Source organism: Tamandua tetradactyla, chromosome 6 (genome assembly GCF_023851605.1).
Source record: "Tamandua tetradactyla isolate mTamTet1 chromosome 6, mTamTet1.pri, whole genome shotgun sequence".
Taxonomy (NCBI): domain Eukaryota; kingdom Metazoa; phylum Chordata; class Mammalia; order Pilosa; family Myrmecophagidae; genus Tamandua; species Tamandua tetradactyla.
The window spans coordinates 28709669-28722443 of NC_135332.1; the positions used below are offsets into that span (position 1 = coordinate 28709669).

The window sequence follows — 12775 nt, forward strand, 5'->3', positions numbered from 1 at the left end:
CTGCTGCAGTTCATGGCTCTTGCTCCAGGGTCTTACATTCAATATATCTAGGCACAGGCAGGCAACCAGGCCCAAGAATTGCCAATGGTCCCAAATTCCCTACAAGACAGTTGCTACCCACTTAAATGTCCCTACCCTCCCTACTCCTGTGCTCCCTACCACGGCAAGTAACAGTAAGTTGTAGCAGTAGTTGTCACTAGCACACATTGGTCCATGCCTATCCTAAGGAAGGTTACAGCAGATCAATCATAAACAAGAAGGGGTTACATGGGCAGGGTTCCTCTATAGGCAGCCTGAGAGTATGAACACCACCCTACAACTGAGAAATGGTGAGTTCCCAGAAGAACCTTTTCCAATTTGTGACTTTAAAATACAACAAAAAAGGAAAGATTTCCCTCTGTTGATTGCAATTCAAATAGCACCACACAACACTGTAAAAGAAAGGGTTAGGATGTGCAGCTAGGGAAAAGGACAAGTGCTGATAGGGGGCCCAGCTGCTCCTCCTCCCTCTGCTCTATTCGCTTCTACCAGGCCAGGCACCTCAGACAACTGTTCTTACCCCCACGCTTCCTCCTTACCATTTCCTAAGCTGCCCCACACAAGGCCACCCACACAGGAACTGAGTCCAGATGTCTGAGAGACTGTGTCTTCTTTCACTACTGTTTTGCAGCCCACTCTGCAAATTGAAGTGTTATTAGGCTATAGACTGGGCTGTGACTAAAACAGCCAGATCATGGATACAATTAAACACCATCCTTCCCAGGGGGAGAAAGGTGGGTGGTGAGGCTGCGTCATGCCTCCTCAGCTGGTTTCGTTTTGTACCTGAGTGTATGAATTTTTCAATGGAAATGCCCAGTCCTGTGGCCCAGGGGTTCTGTGGCCCTCGCACAGCCTGTGCTGACAGGCTACGTGAGGCCCCTGGTGATGGGCAGGAACCTGCTGACTGTGGCTTTGGGCTCCACTTCACCATCTCAACCCCTCCAGCATTCAGACCTGCCTGATGACCAGGAAGTTTCAGTCTAGACCACTGCACTGAAAAAGGGTTCTCTAACGATGGTACTCTAATTTGAGGCTATGCATTATTAAGTACAGCCCACAGATTTCCACTTCCATGCTTCTGTTCATGTATTTCTCATTTCGTATGTCCCAGCTGACCTATCCAAATGTTATCCACCCTTGAAGAGCCAAATGTCATCATAAAGACTTCCCAGACCATCTGGTATACCCTGATCATATCTACTCTCACCTTCTTTAAGACAGTTCTTGATTCTCTGCCACACTGAGTAGTCTTCTAATTGTTCCATGTGTGGCAGTCACCTAAAAGCTCCCTTAAGTCAGGTATCACATCTGCTACCTCTTGTATTTTCCATAGTACCTAGTCCACAGCCAGGCAACAAACACTAAAAATTAATTAAAAAAAAAATGGGTAGCTGCCTATCAGCCACTCAGGATCTCAATGGATTCCAGTCTTCAGGCTGCATAGTAGGGTGACACTTTCTGCCAGATGGCAAGTTATGTTCGGCCTCAAGAAGCAAGACTCGTAGGTTAAGCCAATTTCTGGGATCACAATCTTAACTGGCTGGTGATACTGCCATAGAAGGCAAGGCATGAGTGTGTACAGTAGTTCAGTGGCAGGATTCTTGCCTGCCACGTAGGAGACCTGGGTTCAATTCCCAGCCCACGCAACCCCTCAAAAAAGGCAAGCACAGAAGAGTTACCTCTTTACAGCCAGGTAATGATGCAGGCTTCCTCCTCTTCAAACTACAAGCTTGAGGAAGCCTGGTCACTCCACACAGGATATAAGGGAGAAGGCCAGTACCTCCAGATGAAGCAGTCCTATAAATGACCTTGACACTGGGGCGTGACCCTAAGCCAGCAGGAAACCAGAAACCTGACCATATTGTTTATCTCATGAGATGAGGCAGATATAAGTATAGGACAACCAAAAAAGGCAGTCTCATGGAACATTTACTGAAAAAGACCAAACAGTTCAATTTTCACACATCAATAGCAAACCTCTCCCCAGAGTAAACCTATAGGAAAGCAAACTCAAAATACGATCTGGCAATGGCTGCCTTCAGAAAAAATTAAAGACCACCAAAAAGCATTGGAGTTTTCCTCCCTCTTCCTCCATTTTCACTTGGAAGATAGGCAACTCCCAAATCAGCACCTGACAGACTTTTCAATGAATGGAGGGCAAACAGGAGCTGATTCAGAAAATGTCTGGGTTGCTAGAAAGAATGCCAAGGAAAATAAAAGCCCTTACATCCTCCCATCCCAGAAGTGGGACGACAGTGATAAACCTAAAAGCACGTAACGCTTTCCTCCTCTGTAATCTAAGGACATCCCATTAAGGCTGAGACTCTGGGAGCTTTTTCTAAGAAGAGCACAATAGCTTAATTTCTCACCTTCCTCCACATTCCTTCTCACTAGGTGACAGACATATGGAGGTAACACTGACTCTTAAGTCTTGGGTACATTTGCCATTTAGAATCTGGAAGCATAATCCATTTACCTCAGTGGCTCATGACTGCAGCTGAAGCGCTGGGTGATGAGAAAAAGCACTGCCTTGACCCTTGAACAGTGTTACCATGACCAGAGTGAAATGCAGTTACTGCAAGGGGGAATGGGTGGGGCAGGGGGAGAACAGGGCTAATTCGAGGTCACAGAGCTTAGGAATTAAGTAAAACAAACCAATACAGCTTCAATGAGAGGTGATTCTGAAATCAGGTCCCTAACCCTTAAAAAAGAAAGATTGTGAGAGGAGTCACTTGCTTCTCCAAGCAAAAGCCATTTGCTTTTTGTGCCCAATCATTTTTTCTTCAAGACCACCACCCTCCCTTCTTTCCTGTTTTTATTGAAACTACTTGTAGAGAAGCAGATTCTTAACCCCTGGAAATTCCCAATCTTGTTTTGCACTTCTCTGACCCTTTTCCTCCCTCTCCAAGGTCCATGGTGAAGACTCTAATCTGCCTTTGGCATCAGCTGAATGACTATACCTGGCAATGCTTTCTCTTCCCCTTCCCTCCTTCTAACCTGCTCATCTTTCACACCACTTTCAATAAATGGGTACAAACCCCAGCTGCCTTTAAGATGAATTTTCCATATCAAGAAATGAAAATATCAAAAATAAAACTTTTGCAAAAGAAACAGTGTTGAGACTTCTTCCAGTTTTCCAAGGAGCTAATTCAGTTCCAGGATACCACAGGGGCTGTAAAAGATGGAGCCCCCCTCAGAGAATACGGTTATGTGCTTCTTCAGAGCCCCAGGGTTGCATGAGGGAATCAAAGTCTCTGTGTAGAGAATTCCAATGCTTCCTATTCTCTCTCATTTTTCTTCCTTTTTGTGGTAGCTTCATTTGGTTCTTCAAAACTGGAGCTTGGCAATCAACTGCCTAGGTACAAAAGGAGAACAAAATTATAATGGCTCAAAAGAGTAGAACCAAACAGAATGAAGAAGGAACAGAGGAACAGCCTGGCCTCCGGAGATGGAGAAATTACAGCTCAAAAGTAGAATGGAGCTTGGATAGCCATGCTTCCTCAAACACTGGCTGACTGGGGATGTAGTACTGGCCTCCGACAGGAGAGGGCATGAGCAGCCTACAAACTTGGGTGCCAAAACTAGGTTCTGACCTAATAATAACATCCTCCCACATTGCCTGATTTCTCTCTTCCTCTTTCTCTTACCTCTTAATTTCCTACCCACTTGTTTCCATTTCTTCCCCAAGACCCACCTAGTTAGTCTAAGAGACTAAAAAGGAAACTAAGTCCCTGGAGTAACCCTCTGTGAACCTGGCTAGAAATAGTTCTAGGTCTCTGTACTTCTGGCTATGGAAGAGGGTTGACATATAACTGCAAAGACCAGTGCAGCTTCTACCTTCTAATTTAACATGAGTACGTTCTAGCTGTTTGTACTTCACCTCCAAGCACCCTGACATGAAACTGCCCCAAGTAGCAGCACACACAGAACAAGCAGTTCATTCAGAACTCCTAAATTAAAACCAGCCTGACCAAAAAGAATTTATGTTCTTGACCTCTCTTCTTCATTCTTCTCCCCTTACTAATCCTCATTAGCCTGGCTCCAGGCCTTCCCCCAGAGCTAGTAGGAGACATACAGTTAGGTTCACCTTAGCCATGACTAAAGAAAAGCACAAGACGTAAACACTCTCCTCCATTATGAAGAGCATGGAGAGGGTAGAGAGGTTAAAGTCCCTCTTTTATTCTAGGCCACTGCTCCCGTGGGGTTTTATGTGCTTTGTTTGGGGAATGTGAACAGAGAAGTTTAGAAGGGAAGCAGAAGCATCCAGTGCTTAAGAGTGACATCAGATTAAGTGCAAAGACAAAAGCCACTCTACTCAGGCAGCCGATCACCAGAATATGAGATCTTGCACGTGACCAGCACAACCAAATGACAGTTTTCTGGCAATTCTGTTCCCTACTTGACTCTATCTTTCAAAGTTCACTTTAATGCAATTTAAAAGACTACTTACACTTCATCTGTACAACCAGTGTTCCAAGATATTTTGTGGGAAAAGAAATGAGAAGTCAGTTAGTGTAGTAATGGGAAAACAGTTTCTTCGATAAATGAGCTCTTTGGTTAATTCATTTATTCTCTTGAACAATTTACTTTTCAGTAGCCAAATGGAACTCTTTATATGGAATAGCGAGCCGTTTTAACTCGTCTCCACATTCCTAGCTGTGGGATATGGTGGAGCTTTCACTGAAGTCATGTCTACTGCAATTAAAAGCATGTTTGCTTTCCCTTTATGAAGTTTTCTCCCCCTTTGGTTTCCTGTTTTATATATCATTTGTGCAATATTAGGGATATCAGTCAAAGTACAAGAGAAGGCTGCACACTTAGCTATACTTGTATGTCTTCCTCGGTGATATTTAGTGATTAACTTGTACCTTGTTTTGTAAATATTCTTTAAGTCTCTCATCTTTGTCTATTCTTCTCCCAATGAGGCTATGTGCCTAACTTATTATCAGATTTCTCCTGTATGTGCAGATGCCTGGGACAGGGATATAAACAGGGAAGGACAGGGGTATGGATTTAATGCATGATATTAACTGCCCAGCAAGAGATCTGGCTTGACAATGAGGCAGGGAGTTCGTACCCTTAGTGGCAAACAGCATGGAACTCCTCGCTACGTGGAAGGTTCCACCTCTTGCTTCTGTTTGGAAATGAGCTGCGCTTCCTTTAGAGACAGGTATACCTCTTCCTGAGGATCATAGTAGTAGAACTTTCGGATATAAGAGATCAGAGGTCTGTGAAATACAAACAAGAGGTTTACTTTTAGACAATAAAAGAATACCTTACTTGTTCAACCTGCCTTCTTCAATCCCAATACAGTTGAGCCTACACTGAAGATCTTTTGCTGACCCAACAAAATTCCCATTTTCTCACTTATAATTCTATTTTCCTCACTCTTACCACTTCCACTCCATCTACATAGAGACTGCAGAAGGGAGGCTGACACAAACACCTTCCTCCCTTCTGGCTGCAATGTGACAGTTCTAGAGTTAGGTGCTAAGATACAATGGAAGTGAAAGGATGATTCCTGTGAATGTTTTTGGCAGGCTCTGCTTTTGCAATTATCTTGTAGGACTCACTAACAATTTTAACTAACCCTTCCTGCCCCAACCCTAAAGACCCCATTGTACTTAGGCAGTGGGAGATCCGGGATGTGATCTATCCGGACAAGCTGTCGGATCCGGAATCTGCAAAGGTGCTGCAGGGATTTGACATTGCTGAATCGGGACACTGGATAGAGCAGCTGGACTGGAGTTGGTGGCAGTCCTTCAAGAATGAAAATGAAGGAACATATTCAGAGAGAACAATGCAGTCAACTACAACTTCTCTTATGAAGAGAACTCGAGGGGAAATGGTTTCTTTATAGTTTCATCTATCTTACGAAGGAAGCAAGAGCTCCCTTCCACAAAGAGCTGTCGATTTCCATTTTCAAAAGCATCACTACCATATTTCATACTTAACGGAATCTATTCTCTCCTGCAAAGGGCCTCCCTAACATCATGCAACACTTGAGTGTCTTTCTCCTCGAAGAGTCCAATGAATAATGTGGAGCTGGAGACTGGCTGGAGCCAAGTCGCCAATCCAGGGCTGAAGTTCTTAGGGAAGGGCAAGAATCAAAGGCTTCCCTACTGGGAATGGGAGAAACTTGTTCTGCACATGTAGTAGAATCCTGAGTGTGAGAACTCTTGGAAAGGGTGAGGGGGAAAGTTCAGAGGGATCCCCACCAAATTCCAAGAGAGACTGGTGCGTAGAAGGTAATTACAAGCCTGCCATTTACTTCATGTCTGAACAACCAGCTTTAGCCACTTCTTGTATTCTTCCTCCTGCTTCTGAAATGTTAGGCTGGATCACAGGAATAGAAAAAAATTTTTTTGATGCTTTTAAAAGAAAAGCAACTATAGTAACCTGAGCAAGCTGGAATTAGTAGTTCTGAGTGCAAAAGTGCATGCTGACTGATGTCAACCAGTCAGGCCTGGATGGGAGCCCCCACATGCTTATGTTCACCAATATCACCTGGTTCTTTGCCGGGGAAATCCCAATCCCCAAAGGGTCAATACTACAGCATGGAGACATCCAGAATGATGACAGGGACACTGAAACAGGTTAAGGGAATAAAGAATATTTTGGTTTCAATAAACAAAGGGGCTATGGAAAGTAAATAAGCAAACTGTTTTGAGGAAGAATCTGAATTGAAAAATATTTACCACTGTCATTTCAAAAGAAATTCTGTAGACATCACTTGTTGGAAAATAAAATATCTACTATTATTAGAGTCTAATATCAAACAGCTTTTAAATTCTGTTTTTAGGCATGAAAAGGAGAAATTAAAGCTGCAGGTTGCCTTGCAAAGGCTTTCTTTCTTTTTTTTCTTTTTTACATGGGCAGGCTCTGGGAATCGAACCGGGTCTCTGGCATGGCAGGTGAGAATTCTGCCTGCTGAGCCACCACTGCACCGCCCTCAAAGTCTTTTTGATGGTCACTAACAACTGACTTTCTCAGGAAAAAAAATTCAAATAGAGATTATACCATTACTAAACAAGTGAGCTTATCTTTAAAACACTAAACTCATCTAATATTCAAAACCGTACTTTGAGACAAGTACCATCATTATCTTTATTTCATATATGAAGAAACAGGCCTATTGAGCTTAGAGAACTTGCTCACAGCACAAAACCAATAAAGCTGGCCTGCCTAGAATACCTGCTGCCTGAGTAAGAGTTATTGTAAGCCCAGGAAACATCTTAGAGTTGTTCTCCAAGAGTCTATGCAAAGTGCCTGTCCATCTGACTGGTTCAGGGGGGCCTTCCAGAACAGTCACAGCATCCTGATTGATGACCAGCCTCTCCTGTTCCCCATCCTCTCCTACCCACTGTTTCACATCTAAGGCTTACATTGTGAAGCACTACATGCCTCCTCTACCCCACGTGGTTAGTCCTCTCCTCACACACCAATAAAAAAGAAAAGAAAAGAAGAAAAAAAAAGAACTCATACATAGATCTTCCCTTGAATATCTTTAAATGCAAGTAGTTTAAAAAATGAGTTTGGGTTCAAATGCCTGTTCGAATTTACTCTTTCCCTCACAGGTAAATTAAACTATGGAAACAGAAAGCTTTTGGGGTTTGGTTTTAATATAGTTAGATTCCATATGATGTTTCAGAGATAAAAGTAATCTATGCATGTAATTATTCATTCCCAAGACATGGTGCTGCTATAGGACTTGTGCTTAAAGAGATCAGAATAAGCAGCATACAATTATCAGATTGTCTGCCTACCTGAATTTTAATGACCATATACCTGTGCTATTTAACTGTGCTACCTTTAGCCTTCAGGCTCATAAATAGCAGTTTGAAATTTGCTAATTCTCTGATATTCCCTGGTATCAATCTGACCATTTATTGTTTTCCCCCAAACACAGCAAACGATTTGAGCTCTGGTAGCCAGAGCATGTTAACAGAAGAGGTCAGGAATGGGAAGAAATCTAAGACTACCCTACCAGTGCAGCTGAAAGGGTGAGGGGGACGGGGAACAGGGATCACCAGCAATTTTCTCCTGGTCCTCAGGCCAGGGGTCTATAGCACAAGTCCACATTCCAAACACTTCACTATTTTTCTCTTCCCCACTCCAAGATTGGATTAGGGGTAACAAATCTCTTCCAGATCTGGGCACCTCAATAACCAGGTTTTTCTGCCACACCAAACTGTACCTGAAGGACCACAATCGGGGTTTCATGTTCTTAAAAGTGTAAGTACATAGGGAATAAACTAGGGAGTTTTGATGATCTCATACATAGTTCTCCAAGCAAAAAAATAAAAGAAGTTTTCTGCTAACAGTGAAGTACTATTTCTTTAACATTTCACTCTATTCTTCAGCTTGAAATATTTTTAGAAAAACTAAACTACGAAACAAATTACTAACAATGCATACTTCTGGGGAGTAAGCGTATGGGTGGAAGGACAGAAGATTCACTTTTCCTTATATACCTTGTGTGTTTTTGACATTTTTACCACAAACATGTTGTTTTTAAAATTTAAAAAGAAATACATATCAGAACTATTAAATGAGTTCAGCAAGATTTCAGGATACAAGGTCAATGTAAAAAATTAATTGTTTTTCTATAAGTAGCAAAGAACAAACCAAAAATGAAAAAATAAATTCTATTTAAAATACCACCAAAAAGAATATAATAGTTAGGAATAAATCTAATGAAAGAAGTGTAAAACTTATACTCTGAAAAATACAAAACATTGTTTAAAGAATGTAGAGAAGAACTAAATAAATGAAAAGGCACCACCCCATGCTCACAGACCAGAAGACTTAATATTGTTAAGATGGCAATGCTCCCCAAATTGATCTACAGATTCAATGAAATCTCTATCAAAATCCCAACTGACTTCCTTGTGGAAATTGGCAAGATGATCCCAAAATCCTTATGAAAATGCAAAGGACCCAGAAGAGCCACACAACTTTGGGGGGAAAAAAAAAAAAGGACAAAGTTGGAGGATTCACAATTTCCAACTTCAAAACCTATTGAAAAGCTATAGTATTTGCATAAGGATGGACATATAATGATCAACGGGACAGAATTGAACCCAGAATTAAATCCATCATTTCTGACCAACTGATTTCCAACAAGGGTTCCAAGGCAATTCAATGGGTAAAGAACAATCTTTTCAACAAATAGTAGCTAGGACAACTGGAAAGCCACAAGCAAAATAATGATTTAGACCCCTTCCTCAAACCATTTTAAAAAATTAACTCAGAATGGATGATAGACCTACATAAGAGCTAAAATGATAAATCTCAGAAGAAAATATGGGAGCTATTTTCTAGATATAACATCAAATACACAAGCAACAAAAGAAAAATAGATAAAATTGACTTCATCAAAATAAAAATCTTTGTGCCAAAAGGCACATTAAAAGATGTTCAACATCGTTAATCATTAGGGAAATGCAAACCAAAGTAACAGTAAGATACCACTTCACATCCACTAGGATGGCTATAATTTAAAAGATGGAAATAAAGGATGTGAAGAAATTGGAATCCTTGTGCAATGCTGGTGGGAATGTAAAATGGTGCAGTCACTTTAGAAAACAGTTTGGTAGTTCCTCAAAAAAGTTAAACATTGCAGAATGTTTAACTAGATTGAACTTAAATGTTTGGAAATGGAGAGGTGACGGAAACATGTTATTGTGAAAATAATTACTTAGTAGTACTGAAATGGTGTGTGAATGTGGTAGAAGGGGGAAGTTTAGAGTCACATATGTCACCTGAAGGAAAGGTGGAGGTTCAAACATGGGAATGTATAGCACAGTGAATCCTGTGGTGGACTATGACTGTGATTAAATGTACAAATATAAAAAAATATTTAAAAGTTCTTTCAGGAAATAGAACAAATGTATGACACTATTGCAAGGAGTTAATAGAGGCATATATGGAGAATGTACCTACTGCAAACTACAGACTAGAGTTAATGGTAATATTTTAATATTCTTTCATCAACAGTAACAAATGTACCACACATCAATACTAGGAGTCAACAACAGGAGGGGAAGATTAGGGATACAGGAGGATCAGCGTTTTATTTTTTTTATTCTTGTTTCTTTTATGGAGTAATGAAAATATTCTAAAATTGATCATGGGACTGTATGCACAACTGTATGATGATACTGTTAGCCACTATATACTTTGGATGGTTTGTATGGTGAATATATCTCAATAAAATTGCAACAACAACAACAAAAAACACTAAACATGAAGTTATTATATGAACCACTAGTTCCTTTCCTAGGTATATACCTAAAAGAATTAAAAACATGTTCACACAAAAACCTATACATTAATGTTCAAAATAGCATTATTAACAATAGCCAGAAAATGGAAACAACCCAAACGTCTATCAACTGATGAATGGATAAACAAAATGTGATATATCACAGTGGAATATTATTCAGCCATAAAAAGGAATAGGTACTGATTCATGCTACAGTGTGGATGAATCTTGAAACCATTACGCTAAATGAAAAAAGCCAAACACAAAAAATCACATATTGTATGAGTGTATTTATATGAAATATCCTAGACTAGGCAAATCCATACCAATAGAAAGTAGAATAGTGGTTGCCAAGGGCTAGGGAGAGGGGTGAGTGGGGGGTGACTGTTAATGGTATTGGGTTTCATCTAGGTGACAAAAATGTTCTAAAATTGATAGTGGTGATTACTGTGCAACTGTGAATATACTAAAAACCACCGAAATTGTATACTCCAAATGGGTGAATTATACAATATAAAAATTATATCTCAATCAAGCTGTCATACAGTATTACAAAAACAAAAACAAAAACAAATACACCAGGGCAGGCCACAGTGGCTCAGCAGGCAAGAACGCTTGCCTGCCATGCCAGAGGACCCAGGTTCAATTCCCGGTGCCTGCCCATGTTAAAAAAAAAAACAAAAACAAATACACCAACATGAAGAGGCTTCTACTGATCAAAGATGGGACAATTTGGGTTTTGGCAATAATAATAATTGCAATGGACTGAAATCCATCAAATATATTTAATTCCACAAATATTTATTTCCATATTTAATTCCATGACTATAATTCCAAAACAAATATTTTTTTAAACAATCACTTTCAAAGGTTACGGAACATATTATCTTGAAAACTGGTAAATAAAGAATTCAGCTTTTCATTTACCTGTTCTTCCTATATGAATTGAGTAAACAAATAACAGATAAGAGGCAATGTCTCTATAAAAAGTTTTCTATCTAATAAATAAAAAAGAAGTGATAAAATAGAATATCACTGTTTTGCAACCCCCAATAAATGGCTGCTAAGAACACAAAAAAGAAGCAATCTGACATTGTGTGCATTCTATAGCACGCCAAACACTACATATATAGTTCTGCTACAGGTTTCAAACCTGAGTTTGGACCTGACTACTGCTAATTTTCAAGAAATAAAGAGGACAGAACAATATGCTAAACTCACCAAGAGGATACAAACAGTAAAATTCAAAGAAATTCTGCAGGCCAAACAATCCCAATTCTTTAATAGATAAATTGAAAGGAAATGAAAGGGACAGAAAAGAAATCTACAGATTAAGAAACACTCAAAAGACAGAATTTTTTTTTAAAAATAGACAAAACTAAATATAGTGCTCAGAGTGATAAAAGTACTAATAGAAAAATACAAGCGAGTGGGGTGCAAGGGTAGTTCAGTGGTAGCATTCTCATCTGCCATGCGGGAGACGAGAGGTTCGATTCCCGGTCCATGTACTTCCCCAAAAAACATACAAACAAGCATAGATACAAACAAACAAAAATTCAACAAATGGTGCTGCCAATAACGGGATAGTCACATGGAAGCATAATGAAATGTGACCCCAATATAGAGCATACAGAAAAAAAAAAGAAAAATGCAAGGAAGTGATTACTATGAAGTCAGGGATAGAGACTGGGATGGGGAGCATGAAACTTCTGGAGTGGCTGGCAAAGTTCTAGTTCTTCAGCCTGGGTGGTGGTCACCTTATACACTAAGCCATATATTTGATTTGTGTGGTTTTGTGTTTATTTTATAATTTTTAAAAATAAAATGAAAGAAGAAGGAAAGGAAAAGAAAACAGTCATAATACCACTTATGAAATAGTGTTATCCCTCTCCCCTGCCAAAAAAAATTAAGCACCCCCCAAAACAGATCATTATTATTTAATAACAATTAGTTCTCTTCAAAACTGTCAATATCATGAAAGACCAGGAAAGACAGAGCAACTGCCAGAGTGGAAGAGACTACAAGAGACTGACAACTAAAAAAATGTGGGATCCTCAACTAGATCCTAGGAAAAAAACACAAAAAACATTGGTGGAAAAACTAAAAGGTTCATAGTTAATAGTGTTGAACTAATGTTAATTTCTTAGCTTTAATAATTTTATGATGGTAACATAAGATATTAACATGAAGGGAAAAGCAGGATAAAGAAATTCTCTTCACTATTTTTGCAACTCTCTGTTAAGACTAAACTTATCTCAAAATAAAAAGTTAAACTGACATTTGTGAAACAATTAGAAATAAATGTTTACCAGATATTTGATGATATTAAAAAAACACTGTTGATTTTTTTAGGTGTGAAATGCTATCATGAATACATTTTTCAAGAAATCATTATCTGCCACAACTAAAAGGAACCTAAATATAATGAAATATCCTGAATGGGCTTCTGGAACAGAAAGGAATTAAGTC

At 39.6% G+C, this 12775-nt stretch overlaps 1 protein-coding gene across 1 annotated transcript in view; it reads right to left on the reverse strand.

Moving 5' to 3' along the window:
- Positions 1 to 3132: 3132 nt before the first annotated feature.
- The window catches only part of SOCS7 (suppressor of cytokine signaling 7), a 46821-nt gene continuing 37178 nt past the window's right edge, over positions 3133 to 12775 (reverse strand). The window contains exons 8-10 of the mRNA XM_077164601.1: positions 5664 to 5799; positions 5117 to 5267; positions 3133 to 3394 (exon numbers count right to left, since the gene is read on the reverse strand). Of these exons, the coding sequence (XP_077020716.1) occupies positions 5147 to 5267; positions 5664 to 5799 (257 nt within the window). The 3' untranslated portion in view covers positions 3133 to 3394; positions 5117 to 5146. The remainder of the gene's footprint in view (positions 3395 to 5116; positions 5268 to 5663; positions 5800 to 12775) is intronic.